Genomic DNA, 18,170 nt, shown 5'->3' with positions numbered 1-18,170 from the left:
TTGTGGTGTGAAACACTGCAGGACAGTAGATCTCCAGGGTCAGGTTTGGAGACCACTGACCTACAACAAAGTGTCAGCATGTTATAGTCTACAATTCATTTTAATAACTAGAAACAGTAGTTAAAGTCTCCTTCTCTCCTGCAATGGTCAAGCAGCACATCAGGCACTCAAGAAAATCATTTATTCAATGGCAAATTAAGATCCAAATCCAGCAGTTGTAGTTAGATACAGTCCAGCGGCATCACTCTTCATTGTTATTACAGTTAGAACTTTCCCTCCTCCATCTCCCCCAATTTCTTTCTCTCTTTTTGCTGTATTTCAGCAGGCAAATGTGTAAGGCTGGCTTTACATGCTGCAACTTGCATGTATGTTGTGAGTTGCCTGCAAGTTACACGCAACACATTAGATTCTCCACTAATTATACACCATATCGTTCTCGCTATAAAGACACCCACAAGGTGTAATTTACATATTTGCAGCATGCTTATCGTCATTGTATGTCTTTTTCCAGCCATCATTGCCCTTATTTCTATGTTTTTATGTGCTCTTAATTAAATATTTTTCAGAGATTTTTTTATCTATTGTGTTTTGGGCCTTTGAAAATTAATCTTTAAGTAGCCGTTAAGGTCAAAGTCAAGTCAAAGGTTATTTATAAAGCGCTTTTTACAACAGGTGCTGTCACAAAGCAGCTTTACAGACATCTGGGTCTGAGCCCCCATGAGCGTCGCCAGTGGCGACAGTGGCAAGGAAAAAATCCCTAAGAGGAAGAAACCTTGAGAGGAACCAAGACTCAGAAGGGGAACCCATCCTCCTCTGGTGGACACCAGATAGCAAACAGCGTTAGAATAAAATATTAGAATACAAAACAGGGAAAAACAGGTGGAGCAATGGTTAATTAGATGGTCTGAGTTTATGCAGCATCATCAGGAGGGTCAGTTCATGAGGGTGAGGTTTGCACAGCGTTGTACAGCATGAAGCTCAATGGTGGTCAAGCCAGTCCAGAAGGCTGGCGAGCAGTGGCACCCGATCAAGACAGAAGAGGCAGCAGCATCAGACACACAGGATGGGCAGCTGTTTAACTCGGCAAAGAAAGGAAACACACAGAGAGTCAGTTCAGTACAGAGTGACTGATCACAGATCACAGTGTAACAGAGCAGCAGAGACTCCAGCAGGTCTGGTTGTTACAGCCTAACCAAGAGGGAGAAACCAGAAAGGTAACAGAGACATGAGGGCTCTTAATGAAGGTGAAGGTTATAACCTGATGGTGCCTCACAGACTGTGTTCATCACAACCGTGTCTCTCTCTCCTCTTCTGAGAAATGTTCTTCCTTTGGATCTCAATTGAATTTCAGCTCTGTATTCAATTTGGTGCAATATGAGAGAAGAGATGCATCTATAGCTGCTTTTCCACTGCATGGTACCGACTCGGCTCGGCTCAACTTGCTTTTTTTTGGTTTTCCACTACTGTGTTACCGGGTACTGTTTTTGGGACCACCCAGGTTCCAAGCGAGCTGAGTTGATATAAAAAGGTGACGTAAAAGTGTTCCAGTGCGACTTTTTGTGCAACCAGAATCGTCTCGTTGTCTGATGCGGTATGTCCTGTTTTGGTCAGCAGTCTTTTGTCTCGCTGCCATCAGCCTCTTCTGAACAAAAGTTTGTCTCCACGTCTTGGCAGTTTCATGCGATGTCGCTATGCCGACCAGCTACATTGAGGGGCTCTGTATCTGCAGTGGAAAACAAAGTAGCTGGTACCAAAAGCGAATCGAGTCGAGTTGAGCCGTACCATGCACTGGAAAACCGGCTTATGGACTGTAAAGCAGCCTAAAGCAGAATAAATGCTGGCACAAGCATTAAACAACTGTTAGAGTTAGCTGGCTAGTTAAAGCAGCTGGTTTCAGAAACGTACATGAAAATCATGTCCGTTGTTCTGGTTTGGGAAACCTTGAGTGAGTCCTTTTCAGTCGCCCAGTGAACCATCTTCTGTTTCATTTTCTTCTGCATAGATCTGGTGAAATCAATGCTTTGAAATTCGTTTGACATGATCTTGTGATGCGCCATTGCCATTTTTCACAGAATTCACAGAATTAAGGCAGTTGCAACTGTTGCAGCTGCAGGATGCTTTACATTAAGCAACTCAAGTGCCGTTTAATTTCATGTAGGTTTCAAGCAGCTGAAGTTGCATGAAAGTTTCATCGTGTAAAGCCAGCGTTAGAACCTCACACGTTAAAGTGATCAATAAAAGAACAGTTGACCAAAAATGGCAGTGTTTATTGCAGTAAATCTCTCGCAGAGCTGTGAAGTGCGATACTTAATAATATTTGTAGTGTTAACTTCATGGCGGTGTGGACTGTTGATGGCCATGCTGGCTCTGAACGCAGTGCTAATTGGATGGATCACAGCCGCTTTGGCTCAGTTTGCTGGATGGCAGCCGTGTTGGACTGAAATGTAGTATGTAGTGGAGTGTAGTGAAATAGGACGGTGTGTGTTGAATTATTGATGGTTGTTTTTAGATCAGCGCCATCGTGGGATTTGATGTGAAGCCAGACGCAGACACTTCGCTCCTCAACATGGTGGAGCTCGGACTGTCCAAATTCACAGACAAGTAAGAAGAGTTACAGAATGATGAAAGATATTGTATTTGGTTGGTGTACGGGTTTAGATTTACAACTGAATCTCTGACCATCTCTATCTCTCTCTCTCTCTCTCTCTCTCTGTCTGCAGGTTGGAGGAGATTGGAGCATCTGCCAGTAAGGAATATTCACTGGAGAAAGCACTGGAGAAGATGAAGAATGAATGGGCCGACCTTCGCTTTGTGTTCGCACAGTACAGAGACACGGTAACACACATATACACAAATATACTTATATACCCAGAGATTTCTTCCAAAATCAGGGGAATAATTGCTGAGTTTAAGTGTTCAGTGGAATTCCACTCCAGCTCATTCCATAGGTGTTCAGTGGGCCTTCATCACTTCAGCACATCCCAAAAATGTCTGCTTACGGAGCTCCATCAGTCAGATCCATCCCAAAGGTGTTCAGTGGAGCTCCGATAATTAAACTGGTCCCAAAGGTGTTCAGTGGAGCTCCATCAATCAAACACACTCCAAAGATGCTCAATGAAGCTCCATCAATCAAACACACTCCAAAGATGTTCAGTGGAGCTCCGATAATTAAACTGGTCCCAAAGGTGTTCAATGAAGCTCTATCAATCAAACACACTCCAAAGGTGTTCAGTGGAGCTCTTTTGCTCCAGCTCATCCTGAGGGTGTTCAAAGGAGGTCCATCAATCAAACTCATCCCAAAAGTGTTCAGTGGCGCTCCATCAATCAAATCCATCCAAAAGGTGTTCAGTGGAGCTCCAACAATCAAACACACTCCAAAGGTGTTCAGTGGAGCTACATCAGTCAAACTCATCCCGAAGGTGTTCAGTGGAGCTCCATCAGTCTAACTCATCCCAGAGGTGTTCAGTGGAGCTCTGACGATCCAACACATCTCAGAGATTTCATTACTCCAATTCATCCTGAAAGTGTTCAGTGGAGCTCCATCACTCCAGCCCATCCCAACAGTGTTAAATACAGCTTAATCACTCAAACTAATTCTAAAGGTGTTCAGTAGAGCGTCATTCATTCAGTTAATCCCAGATGTGTTCAGTGGAGCTCCATCACTCCGACTCATCCCAAATGGTATTCAACATCTGTAGGCTTCCATTGTTCCATTGGAAGCAAGTATTTGTTCTGTGTCTGGATGTAATCCATCAGGTCTTACCCACATTCAGTTGGACGTGATGATCATTGGTGCTTTGCCGGAAACAATACGTGACAAACTTGAGTAGTTTGTACAGCGGTCACGTCCACTGTTGTTCACCTAAAACTTGATCAGTGAATTTAGTGCGTGCACGGCTGTGCTTGCCATGCAGGACGGTTCCATTAGCTCTGATTTTGTTGAAGAACAAAGAATAATGCACATCCATCGTGACCCACTTGTTTCCCATAATGTTTGGACTGTTTTCTCTAATGGACTTAATTATTTAACTGTAGGGGTGTCTGGATACTTTTAGACATGTAGCGTAGGATACAGAATCACACACAATACAGAACAATTGTAGAACACACAGAGCTGTGGTAACACGTACCTGACTTCTCCCTCACCCTTTGTAGTATATTATGGGACTGTAAATCTGGCATGGTGAGATTTTGTGTAATAGATAGATGGATGGATGGATGGATGGATGGGTGGATCACCTTATTAATCCCAGAGGGATTAATCCCTGTCATCCATTACAGCAGCATGAAGTTCAGTAAAGAGCACAACAAGAGCAAAAGTATTACCAAGCACTATTACAGAGATGCATAAATAGAAGGAGTAAAGATATATAATAAAATATACTAAAACAGCCATAAAATATAAGTACAATCACATTAATCACAATGCAGTGGTGCATGTCCCCTCCAGTGAATGAACCGAGTGACTAAACGCTCTAAACGATATGCTAATAGTTGTGCAATGATGTGAAAATGATTGAAATCACAGTGGTGATATGAGATTTTACAGTGTGGGTCATTTCCTCATTTAGTCTGAGTCATTTTTCTGAGTCATTCTGGGTTTGCGTGTTTGTGTGTACAGGGGACCAGCGTTGTCTCGGCAGTGGACGATATCCAGGTGTTGTTGGACGATCACGTCATTAAGACCCAGACGATGAGGGGATCTCCGTTCATAAAGCCCATCGAGACAGAATGCAAGGTAACACACTCACACTGTAAACAAACCCACTAAAGGAGACTGGCTTACCTCATGCCTGTGGCATCAACTTCACGTATTAACCATGCTAGTGTGGGGTACAAACCCGGAACCAGATCATTATTTTGGGTAACATGGTGGGTCCAACTAGTTCCAACAGTCTAGCTCAATTGCACTGAAACTCCCAACAGGTTCTAGATATTAACTGGGTAAGTATGTGGTACAATATCTACAGTCCACACTTAAATGGTGGGTCTTCATGGGTACTTTAGTAAAAAAAAAAAGGTTCTATATGGAACCATGAACTGTTTGCATGATTAAAGGGTTCTTTGCAGTATTAAATAGTTCTTCTTCAGATTGATGGAGAATGTGCTGTAGATGGTTCTATATAGAACCTTTTGAAAGGGTTTTTTTATTGTCGCAAGACTGACTTTGTAACAGTAGAAGAACCCTTCTGGTGATACATAGAACCATGACAAATATTAGCTCTCTCTCTCTCTCTCTCTCTCTCTCTCTCTCTCTCTCTCTCTCTCTGCAGCTATGGGAGGAGAAGTTGTTGCTGATGCAGGACATCCTGGACGCGATGCTGAAGTGTCAGTCCACCTGGCTCTACCTGGAGCCCATCTTCAGCTCTGATGACATCATTGCCCAGATGCCTGAGGAGGGTCGCAAGTTTGGCATCGTGGACAGCTACTGGAAGGACATCATCGCTGAAGCGGTGTGTGTGTGTGTGTGTGTGTGTGTGTGTGTGTGTGTGTGTGTTTTAGTGTACAGTTAATGTCCAAATGTCCAAAATGTCAATCATCATCATTATCAGTATCACTGAGATGCGGTCAAAGGCTGCATCGTTTTGTTATTCAGTGCGGCTGTGAATGTCTGAATCCTGTCACACTGTGAATGTTCAGTTTTAAACGCTGATGCAGCTTTAGTTCAACCCGTTCATCACATCTGTCTGCAGACTCGTCTTTCCACAATACACACCGATCAGGCATAACATTATGACCGCCTCCTTGTTTCTACGCTCATTGTCCATTTTATCAGCTCCACTTACTATATAGGTGCACTTTGTAGTTCTACAGTTACAGACTGTAGTCCATCTGTTTCTCTGATACTTTGTTAGTGTGTGTTGCGCTGGTCTGAGTGGATCAGACACAGCAGTGCTGCTGGAGCTTTTAAACACCTCACTGTCACTGCTGGACTGAGAATAGTCCACCAACCAAAAATATCCAGCCAACGCTTTAATGGTTCTTTGCACGGCGAAATGGTTCTTCAGATTGGTGGCAAATGAGTTGTATATGGTTCTATATAGTACCAAAAATGGCTCTCCTATAGTTACAATGTAGCTTGAAACAACAACAGAACCCTTTTTAGTTTATATAGTACCATTTTCAAAAAGGTTCTATATAGAACCATGTACAACACATTCTCCATCAATCTCAAGAATGCATCCAAATGCATCTTTGAGTGTTCATGGTTCATTGTCTTTACTAAAGACCCCTTGGAGAACCATCTTTAATAAGAACCTTTTACATCTTTAATAAGAACCTTTTCCTTTTAAAAATGACTAAAATGGAGATACAAGGTTTGGTCTGACAGCAGCGATATGTGTCTGATATTTCTATATGTGTGTTTATGTTAGTTGAAGGACACACGTGTGCTGGTGGCCACCGGGCAGCCCAACATGCTGTCCCGCCTGCAGGAGTCAAACATCTACCTGGAGGACATTCAGCGTGGACTCAACACCTACCTGGAGAAAAAGAGACTCTACTTCCCCAGGTAACACGATTAGACTGACCCGTGAGCTTCCACAGGAGACATACACATTATATAACACATTATATTTGATTAGAACATTGTAGCCTCGTCCTGATCTGGTGGGCAAAAAGCTTTTAATCGTCAACTGATTTCATCTTTAACATCCTACACTGTGTTTTAATGCTGCATTTTAAATGTTTCTCCTATGATTATTTCCACTGAGCATTGCAGCTTTATGAGCCTACATTGCTGATGTTTATATACTGAGGAAAAACAGTTATAATGCAAAATGAGACCTCCTTTAGTTCACTGTTTAGCACTATCAGCTGTGGGTTAAGTCTGTAACTAAATGCACTAACTGGACTAACATTTTAACTGGATAGTTGTTCATTTTTGTGAGTTAAATCAAATAAAATGAATAAATAAATGTTTGAGCAGATTCTGCAGACAAGCATGTGTCTGTAAATCAGTGGTGTAGACACAAAGTGAAACCTAAGATCTAGATATTTCTTGGTACATGCTACCATTTGAGCAGTTAACATTAAAAGCTTGTTTAATTGCTGTGATAAGCCTCTGTTAACTGTCTCTCTGTCTGTCTGTGTGTAGGTTTTTCTTCCTGTCTAATGATGAGCTCCTGGAGATCCTGTCAGAGACAAAGGACCCCCTGCGTGTGCAGCCCCATCTAAAGAAGTGCTTTGAGGGCATCGCTAAGCTAGAGTTCACCCCAGAGCTGGAGATTACGGGCATGATCAGCTCAGAGAAAGAGAACGTACCATTCACTGACATCATCTACCCAGCTAAGGCCAAGGCACGCAGCACACTGACCACTACAGATATAATATATAATATATAATATATAATATAGTACTTACAGACATCATCTACCCAGCTAAGGCCAAGGCACACAGCACACTGACCACTACAGATATAATATATAATATACATACATACATACATCATCTAAACCGCTTATCCTTCTGGGTCGCGGTGGGGTGCTGGAGCCTATCCCAGCTGTCATTGGGCAGAAGTCAGGATACACCCTGGACAGGTCGCCAGTCCATCGCAGGGCAGACAGACATACACATACATTCACACACTCACACCTAGGGGCAATTCAGCATGTCCAGTCAGCCTGACTGCATGTTTTTGGACTGTGGGAGGAAACCGGAGTACCCGGAGGAAACCCACGCAGACACGGGGAGAACAGGCAAACTCCACACAGAAATGACCCTGGTCACCCGGCCGGGAATCAAACCCAGGCCATTCTTGCTGTGAGGCGACAGCGCTACCCACTGCGCCACTGTAATATATCATAATATATGATATATAATATAGTACTTACAGACATCATCTACCCAGCTAAGGCCAAGGCACACAGCACACTGACCACTACAGATATAATAGAGTATACAATGTATAATACACTATATAGACAAAAGTATTGGGACACCCCTCCTAATTACTGAGTTCAGGTGTTTCAACCACACTCATTGCTAACAGGAGGATAAAAGTAAATACATGGTCTTGTATTCTCAGTTGACAAACACTGGCAGTAGAGGGTTGTACTGAAGAGCTCAGTGACCTTAAACATGGCACTGTCATAGGATGCCGCCTCTGCCACAAGTCAGTCTGTGAAATTTCTGCCCTGCTAGATCTGCCCCTGACAACTGTAAGTGCTATTATTGTGAAATGGAAGCATCTAGGAGCAACAGCAGCTCAGCCATGAAGTGGTAGACCACGCAACTCACAGAGTGGAGCTGCCAAGTGCTGAAGCGCACAGTGTCTGTCCTCAGTTGAATTACTAAAGAGTTCCAAACTGCCTCTGGAAGCAACATCAGCACAAGTACTGCATGTCAGGAGCTTCACAAAATGGGTTTCCATGGCTGAGCAGCTGCATACAAGTTTAAGATCAGACTGCACAATGCCAAACGCTGGGGAGGGGGGGGTTGTTGTAAAGCATGCCGCCACTGGACTCTGGAACAGTGGAAATGCATTCTGTGGAGTGACGATTCACACTTCTCTGTCTGTCAGTCTGATGGACGAGTCTGGGTTTGGCGAATGCCAGGAGAACGTTACCTGCCTGACTGCACTGTGCCAGCTGTAGAGTTTGGTGGAGGAGGGATGATGATATGGGGCTGTTTTTCAGGGGTTGGTCTAGAACCCTTAGTTCCAGTGAAGGGGAATCTTAATGCTTCAGCACCAAGACATTCTGGACAATTATACACTTCCAACTTTGTGGGAACAGATTGGGGAAGAACCTTTCCTGTTCCAGCATGACTGAGCCCCAGTGACCAAAGCAGCTCCATAAAGGCCTGGCTGGGTGAGTTTGGTGTGGAAGAACTTGACTGACCCTCACAGAGCCCTGACCTCAACCCCATCACACACCTTTGTGATGAACTAGAACAGAGATTGTGAGCCAGACCCTCTCGCCCAACATCAGGGTTTGACCTCACAGATGCTCTTCTGAGCAGCAGTTCCCACAAACACTCTCCAAAATCTTGTAGAAGCTTCCCAGAAGAGTGGAAGCTGTTAGAGCTGCAAAGGGGGACCAACTCCATATCAATGCCTATGGGTTTAGAATGGGACGTCATTAAAGCTCCTGTAGGTGTGATGTGTAGGTGTCCCAGTACTTTTGTTGATATAATGTATATATCACTTACAGACATCATTTATCCAGCTAATATAATGTAGAATACATTATATGCTGCTATATATTGTGTGTGTGTGTGTGTGTGTGTGTGTGTGTGTTGTTCAGGGCATGGTGGAGAAATGGCTTCTGCAGGTGGAGAACATGATGCTAAGCAGTGTGAGGGATGTGATCCGGCAGGGAGTAGAGCAGTACCCTCAGGTACACACATCCCCCACTTCACACACATCACAGTTCATTCTGGAGAGAAAACTAAACAGTCTGAGAGAAATAAAAACTAGAATAAAAGACAAAGAGATTTCATCAAATATCCACAAACATCAGCCTAAATATGACTGAACCCTGTAATGCGTCACAAACACATTAGAAAATGGTTAGAAACATCAACCCAAACGTACTGCCCTAAATTAGGGCTTCACTACTTTCACTAATTTAATAAACTGAAAATGAAGCTGTGGATTATCAAATTTCAACACTTTCATAATAATTTCGCTAGAGATCCTCACAACATTGCTATTGTTGTATGCGTAGTGTTCACTTTTGTCATCATTAAAGGTCTCATATCCTACATTTTACCTGTATTTTAGTTTTTCCTTTGATATGATATTTTACTTTTGATATTACAACCCCATTTCCAAAGAAGTTGGGACGCCAGGTAAAATGTAAATAAAAACAAATTCGATGATGTGCGAATCATTTAAACCCTATATTTCATCGAAAATAGTACAAAGACAACAAATCAAATGTTGAAACTGAAAAATTTTATTGTTTCTTTTTTTTAAATATTTGCCCATTTTGAATTTGATGCCAGCAATGCATTCCAAAAAAGTTGGGACGGGGGCCTGTTTACCACTGAGTTTCATCACCTCTTCTTTTAACAACACTCTGTAAGCATTTGGGAACTGAGGAGACACTGCTGTAGTTTAGAAAGTGAATGTTTTCCTGTTCTTGTTTGATACAGGATTTCAGCTGCTCAGACAGTTCAGGGTCTCCTTTGTCGTATTTTTCATTTCATAATGCGCCAAATGTTTTCAGTGGTGACAGGTCTGGACTGCAGGCAGGTCAGTTTAGCACCCGGACTCTTTTAATACGGAGCAATGCTGTTGTAATATATGCAGAATGTGGTTTGACATTGTCTTGCTGGAATAATCACGGCCTTCCCTGAAAAAGACGTGGTCTGGATGGCAGCATATGTTGCCAAAACATGTATATATCGTTCAGCATTAATGGTGCCTTCACAGATGAGCACGTCACCCATGCCACGTGCACTAATGCCCCCTATACCATCATGAATACTGGCTTTGAACTGAGCACTGATAACAAGCTGAGTTCGTCCATGATTTCCAACAAGAATTTTAAATGTTGATTTGTCGGACCACAGGACACTTTTCCACTTCGCCTCAGTCCATTTTAAATTGTTTTTATTCATATTTTGCACAGCATCCCAACTTTTTTGGAAACGGGGTTGTAAAAAGGGGTTAATGAACCAAAGGCAGTCATAATTCCTTTATACAACCTCTCATTCAATGAATAGTTGATTTCACAATTAATATTGCATATTGTGAAACACTGGTGGTAGTTAACAGTGACACTGAGGTGAGAGCTGCACTCAGCAGAGCTGTTAGTTCATACAGTGCTTTTATCCACTAAGTAACCCTTCCACATACACTCTTGTGCTGTAGAGAGCTTTTGTGAGAATAAGAAATTGCATCAGAAGGTTCAGAGGGAATTTTCACAGCTGCAAAGAGGTGCAGATTTCTGTCTGAGTATGTGACTAAACCTGACTGAAAGCTCTGCTGCTGTTGGATCTCGACTCTAAACTCACTATTTCCTCAACTCTGTGTCTTTCAGGTCCCCAGAAAGAAGTGGGTGTTGCAGTGGCCGGGTCAGGTTGTTATTTGTGCATCCTCCATTTTCTGGACCAGTGAAGTGTCTCACGCTATACAGAACAACACTCTACCTGTGAGTACACACACACATGCTAGAGGTCTCCTGTCTGACTCAAAATCAAATGTTTTTAGATGAAGTCTGGGCCAGTTTTACACATACACCATTAAGCTCAGCTGGGCTTGTGTTTGTCTTCTAGTGAATGACGTTTTTGGTAGTAGATTAGATCTTATCTGAAAGAATATTCCTACATAATTATCTCTAGTATTGTCTTGTATGTGCACAACAAAGCTGATCTTACCAGTGGTTCACCCGAGACAGAATAAAAAGAAACTTGAGCCAGCGGGTCTCAACGTCGAGGGATCAGGCTTTTAAAATAGCAGTACTAGATCAGATGTGATCAGATCAGCTGTAAGGTTTTGAATTCAAGCTTAGCATTATCAGTCAGGACTGGTCAGGTCAGTTCTCAAAGTAGAGGGTTCAGGCTTCAAGTTCTGAAATTCAGGGGTTCGGGCTTGAAATTTAGTAGCATCAATCGGGTCTGGACAGGTCAGGTCTTAAAGTCGAGGGTTTGGGCTTTTAAAATTAGCAGTACCAGATCTCTATAAAAAAAGAATATACAACTTTTTCATAGATAAGAAAATAAGAATGTTGTCTGTTTGTCAGCAGATCAATCATGATACACTATGTGTGTGTGTGTGTGTGTGTGTGTGTCTGTGTGTGTGTGTGTGTGTGTGTGTGTTATAGGCGTACATGGAGCAGTCTAACGCTCAGATTGCAGACATTGTTGAGCTGGTTAGGGGTAAACTGTCTGGAGGGGCGAGGATGACTCTCGGAGCGCTGACAGTCATTGATGTCCATGGTAAATATGAGCTTTACCATTGACTATGCATTATGAAATATTTTGGAATTTATGTTCTTCTTGTTCTCAAGAACATTTACATCTATGATATTGAGATGAAGTGGCACTTCAGTGAATGTGTTTGAATTAGTGCCCTAATCACTGTGCCCTACAGTGGAGCACTATAGAATCTATTAAAGGGAACGGAAATAGTGCCCTAATCACTGTTCCCTACAATGGAACACTATAGAATCTATTAAAGGGAACGGAAATAGTGCCCTAATCATTATTCCCTACTTTAGAGCATTATAGAATCGATTATAGAGAACAGAAATAGTGCCCTAATCACTGTTCCCTACAATGGAACACTATAGAATCTATTAAAGGGAACGGAAATAGTGCCCTAATCATTATTCCCTACTTTAGAGCATTATAGAATCGATTATAGAGAACAGAAATAGTGCCCTAATCACTGTTCCCTACATTAGAGCCCTTGAGAAAGGCTGTGAGAGTGGTGCCGGTGGGTCCTGAAAGTGGCATCTGCAGCTGTATATTATTGATTGTATTAGGCCCTGAGTTTGGAGAAGTCATGACCTTTGCTCCTTGTTCTGGTCAGCGCGTGATGTGGTGGTGAAGTTGGCTCAGGACGGTGTGTCGTCCCTGAATGATTTCCAGTGGATCTCACAGCTGCGCTATTACTGGGAGGATGGGGACGTCATGCTGAGAATGATCACAACTGAGCTGAAGTACGGATACGAGTACCTGGGCAACTCCCCCAGACTGGTCATCACTCCTCTGACTGACCGCTGCTACAGGTTACAGCACACACACACAGACACACACATGTACATGCTAAATATACTATAAATACTAGTATATATATACACTACCTAAATACTAAATATACTAAACTGTATATCATTGTTGTCAGATCCAAAACCTCATATCTACAAAATAAGAACTTAAGTAGGAAAAAACATACTTTACTTTTAATGTAAGTCAATGGAGCCAGACTTTTTTCCCAAGTAGTTTTGGGCCGTTTCTTTTGGTCCATTCATCATGAAATTCACACACAATGTAAAGGACCACAGGTACTTTCAAATGGAGATATGAGGTTTTGTTCTGACAGCAGCAATATGCTAAAAAATACACAAACACACTCCACACACTTAAATATGGCATTCTTGTGCCAACACATAAAACATAAAATTTGCACAAGCTACATTTTATGTTTTATTATTTACCAATATATTAAATTTAGCAAATACACAGTAATTGTGTATTGAAATGTACAGTAGTGTTACACTCTGCCCAAATTTTTGCATTTGACAGTATTTAACGTCCATTGAGAATCAGATCAATCAGAACTGGCCACAAAAAAAATTGATTGGTAAATCCCACATGGAAATGTACATAACTCTCTCACTGTTGTACACTTATTTTCCTCAAACTAACTATTTAGAAGACGTAAAATCACTCTGAAGATCTGTTAATGTTCTGTTATTGTTCTGAGATGTTTTTGCTACTTTTATGTTTTTGTTGGTCCGTTTGTCCTGAAAGGTTCTCTCTATGTAAGAACAGCTTTCTCACACACACAGTCTGTAGTCCTCACTTCTGCAGCGTCTCACCCAGCCTGCCTTTCTCTTCTCCCCTGTGGATGCTGTGGGTTCTCTGGAAGTGATGGATTGTGTTTGTGATGCTAAATGCTGCAGGACTCTAATGGGAGCTCTAAAGCTGAATCTGGGTGGAGCTCCAGAGGGACCAGCAGGAACAGGCAAGACAGAAACAACCAAAGACCTGGCCAAGGCTCTGGCTAAACAGGTATATACACACGTGCATGTGAGATGAACTCAGATTTGTATCATGATATGTCAATCAATCAATCAGTATATCCCAGCCATAATGATAGATTAAAAACAAATAAGTATCATTATTATTATTATAAAAATCAGAATTTAAAAGATTTTCAAAGCTAATAAATCATACAGTGTTCCTTCTTTGTCATACAGTTCGCAACTAAAATATAATTTATGTCAGCTTTAAGTAGTTTTTTTAAGTTTATTAGATGTCAGTAAATCGTCGGCCTGTCCCCGGTGGCAGTGAACTGATTTGCAGCTCCAAACTCTCCCACTGATGTTAAAAACTCATTTACCAACGGTTTAAAAAAAGACCTTGTTCATTTTTTGATTTACTTCATGGAAACCAAAGCAAAACTCTAGTATTCCCACACATGAACATAACCTTTAAACATGCTGGGTGGCTACATGGATCCGATTATTCTAGAAACGTGGCTGTTCTGGTTAAACATAAAAAATGACTTCTGTCTGGGGAATATACGTGAAAAACGTGTTTCAGTTCTTGTACACTCAGGTGAAACAGGTTGTTTTAAATGGCCTCAGGTGAAATAGCTTGAGAGAAGAAGGTATCAGGCTAAACTAAGCAGCCACAAACTCTCAGACTATATTTCAGTGAAGTTTCTGCATCTGCCAATATGAAAAACATTGTGAAAGAACTTCAGTCTTCCTCTCTCTGTCTCTGTTCTGTGTCTGTAGTGTGTGGTGTTCAACTGTTCAGATGGACTGGATTATAAAGCCATGAGTAAATTCTTTAAGGGTTTGGCTCAGTCTGGAGCGTGGGCCTGCTTCGACGAGTTCAACCGGATTGAGGTTAGTACTGCAGTGTAACCGCACCCCAGTCCCACCCAAACAATGCCCTAAACCACACCCTGACCCCACCCAGGTTCGTACTGCAGGGTAACCACACCCCAGTACCTCCCAAACAACACCCTAAACCACACCCCAACCCCACCCAAACCATCACCCAAGCCCACTCAACACCCCAACCCACATAGATCATACCCCTAGCCAAACAACACCCTAACCCCACCCAAACCACATCCAAATCCCACCTAACCAACATTCAAACCACACCCCAAGCCCACCTAAACCACACCCCAGTCCCACCCAAACAACACCTCAATCCCACCGAAACAACACCCCAATCAGACCCAAGCTACACCCAAACCCTACCCAAACAACATCCTAACCCCACCTAAACCACACCCCAATCCCACACGAGCTACACGCCAACCCCACCCAAACCACATGAAAATTCCACCACAGTTTCATCAAAACCACATCCAGTCCCACGCAAACTAATCCCAGTCCAAACTCACCGTAACCTTACCTTAACCAAAGTAGCAGCAAAGTAAAAGAAATTTCAAAAGAAGGCAAAGTGTCTCAGTACTTTTCATGGGAAGTGAATTTCTCTCTCTCTCTCTCTCTCTCTCTCTCTCTCTCTCTCTCTCTCTCTCTCTCAGGTGGAGGTGTTGTCAGTGGTGGCTCAGCAGGTGTTGAGTATCCAGCAGGCGATTGCGCGGAACCTGAAGCGTTTTCTGTTTGAGGGGACGGAGCTCTCACTGAACCCCACCTGCAGCGTCTTCATCACCATGAACCCAGGATACGCCGGCCGCGCTGAGCTGCCTGATAACCTTAAAGTAAACACACACACACACACACACACACACACACACACACACACATCTGCGCTACATAATCCACAGTGGTTGAACAAAGTAATGCAGACACCACAACATATCCATTGTCCATTTTATCAGAAACACGTTACACATGCACTTTGTAGGTTTACAGTTACTGGCTGTAGTCCAGTCTGTAGCTGTCTGTAGCTGTAAACCTACAAAGTCCACTTAGATGGTGGGTGTTTCTGATAAAATGGCCAGTACGAATGAGAATTTCATGTGGTGTTTCTGTTATTTTGTCTGCCTCTTGTATGCTGATACTTTCTGATAAACATTGTTAAATTTCACCCTCCATGTTATGAAATGAGCACATATGTATATGCATGTGTCTTTGTGTGTGTGCAGGCTCTTTTTCGCACTGTAGCCATGATGGTGCCAGATTATGGGCTGATTGGAGAGATATCACTCTACTCAATGGGCTTCATTCAGTCTCGGAGGTAAACTGAATTTATGAATTTGTTCTTTCATCCATGCATAACATGTTAGTTGATGTCTTATCATTAGGGGATGTTTTGGCTCTGTATTTAGAGTTTGAGTCTCTGTAAATATTATTAAGTGGTTTATAAGTCTAGACAAATGTGTTCAGCTTATGATTATGAATCTGCTGTGGTTCATTTTTTGGTGTACAGTGTGATTTTCAGGTTCTCATTCTAACAATTCAAGGATTCTTAAACAACCTCAGCAAAGGGTCATTTCCTAGTTAAATTTATTAGCAGCCTGATGTAGAATCTATATTATTCATAACGGCACTCTCTGACATGATTGAATGACAAGCAGGTTTTTGAAGGAGATGGATGTAAAGCCACAAATAAACAAATAACAACAGTTCTACGTCAAATGCTTGTTATAGTCCGACTTGCAAGATACATTTACGTTATCTTCTCATAGCTCCTGTTTTGAGCCGTAATAGTTGACATTTTCCAGAAAACAAACCTTTTTTCAGCTGTATGCTCCACAGGAAGTACCAACCCCTGAAGGTCTATGAGAAACCAGGATTTCTCAGCTAGCCAGTTAACTTAAACTCAGAGTGGATGACTGTCCAATAGAATTTTCCCTCAGCCCTTCTCGTATTGTACAGACCTAACTTCGGTGAATCCTTATGAAACTAGAAATCCTACTTTGTGAAATATCCCCCCTGACCCCACCCCATACAGGCATTATTTGTTCTCTGTTCTAGTCCCATCTGATTTAACTCACCAGGTACAGTCCAAAAGTTTGAGATCACATTGAAAATCTGAGATTTTTTCATTTAAACCTGGAAATAAACAACAGAAAGTTTTGAACTCTGAAAAAAAATTAAAGAAATGTTATGAGATGTAAATCGAAGCAGAAATATTCAAGATTCGGCTCTATTTCTAGCACATTAAGGCCTTTGTACAAGATTTTTTGTTAGTCTTATCTCTTCCATTGAAGGTTGTGTTTCTCCCAGGTGGATTTGATCTACTCATCAGAGGCTTTTAGTCAAACTTGTGGAGCTTAAGTGCACAATGTCTTTACAGCTAAATACAAAATTATGAAATTCATCAGAATATTTCAAAGATTCTACTCCTCACTCAAATTGTTTGCTGATAATTTGAAGTGTAATGACAACAATCTATTAAATTAGAAGGCAAAATACAAGCATTTTCACAATTTTACAAGTGGTCTCTATTTTGGACCCCACTGTAGATATCATCAGGTGATATGAGGCAGATGTGCCTTTAAAGTGCTGCAGCTTGGTCCTTCTGAAATGCCCTGCTAGGGCTGGGTGTATTAAATATGCATTTTTTTAAAATACAGAAAAAAATGAGGCAATATTGTGAACATTGTGGTAAATTAATGCTCATTTTATGCTGATGTGTAAAACAGCCGAATAGTGTTGTGGACAACACTGCTGTGCACACGTGAGATTCAATTAGGATTCAATCAAATAATCAGACAACATTTACTGTCACTCAGGAATACATTGAGGGTGACCCTCTGTTACGATCTCACAGGTCTAGGGGATTTTAAAAGAGGTTGTACATAAATAAAAAGACCAAACGCCAACCCAACCGCCGGACCAAAACACCATGAATCCTGATAAGACAGCAAAATATGAACATTTATCTCTTTCTTCAATCAGACCTTAATTGCCATTCATAAGCAGCATAGTAATATAGCAGAAAAGAGATAAAGTTGTTTACGTTAGCCATATGCTACATGCAATATAGTAAGATATAATAACAGGAGATAAATAACTTCAGGGGAGAGCCCAAAACGAGCTAGAAGTAAAACCAAACTAACTTACCTAGGATGAAAAGAAAGATACAAACGGCTTCCCTGTGTCCCTGAACCAAACCAGGAGAAAACGGTAGAAAACAAAACAGAGCACTCACCCCCGACTTAGGAGAACAAGAGTTACACGATTCATTACAAGAAACATCAAAGCTGAATAGAACAAGCTGAACCAAGTTGCTGGTTTGATCTGGTCAGTGGGAGAGCAGATAGCACAGACACAACAACAGAAGCAGCCAACCACCATTTTGCTTTCCCAGGCCCTTTTATAGCTGGAACGCCCCCTGCTGCAGCCAATAAGAAGTCTCCAAGCTATGGACCTAGAAAATTGATAAGAGGAACAAGATAAAGAGAAAGACAAGAGGGCAAGGCAGAAAAAAAAAACATGTATATACGTCCTAAGAGTTGTAACACCCTCATTTTCAATGTAGCAGGGCATTTACATCTTAAAGGGATTACAATGAAATTACAACTTAATCAGGTTAAAATTAACAGAACTACATATACAAAT

General features: G+C 41.8%; 1 protein-coding gene across 1 annotated transcript in view; it reads left to right on the top strand.

The window, feature by feature from the left end:
- Positions 1-18,170, top strand: part of dnah3 (dynein axonemal heavy chain 3) — a 97,018-nt gene that overhangs the window by 31,951 nt on the left and 46,897 nt on the right. The window contains 14 exon segments of the mRNA XM_036562124.1: positions 2,510-2,601; positions 2,721-2,835; positions 4,622-4,738; positions 5,274-5,453; positions 6,375-6,511; positions 7,097-7,298; positions 9,246-9,338; positions 10,989-11,099; positions 11,772-11,886; positions 12,482-12,680; positions 13,578-13,686; positions 14,418-14,531; positions 15,185-15,361; positions 15,749-15,840. Of these exon segments, the coding sequence (XP_036418017.1) occupies positions 2,510-2,601; positions 2,721-2,835; positions 4,622-4,738; positions 5,274-5,453; positions 6,375-6,511; positions 7,097-7,298; positions 9,246-9,338; positions 10,989-11,099; positions 11,772-11,886; positions 12,482-12,680; positions 13,578-13,686; positions 14,418-14,531; positions 15,185-15,361; positions 15,749-15,840 (1,853 nt within the window).

The sequence above is a fragment of the Colossoma macropomum genome, unplaced genomic scaffold (genome assembly GCF_904425465.1).
Source record: "Colossoma macropomum unplaced genomic scaffold, Colossoma_macropomum, whole genome shotgun sequence".
In the NCBI taxonomy this organism is placed as follows: domain Eukaryota; kingdom Metazoa; phylum Chordata; class Actinopteri; order Characiformes; family Serrasalmidae; genus Colossoma; species Colossoma macropomum.
Note: the sequence above shows the minus strand (reverse complement) of the source record. Positions and strands in the feature narration are given on the sequence as shown.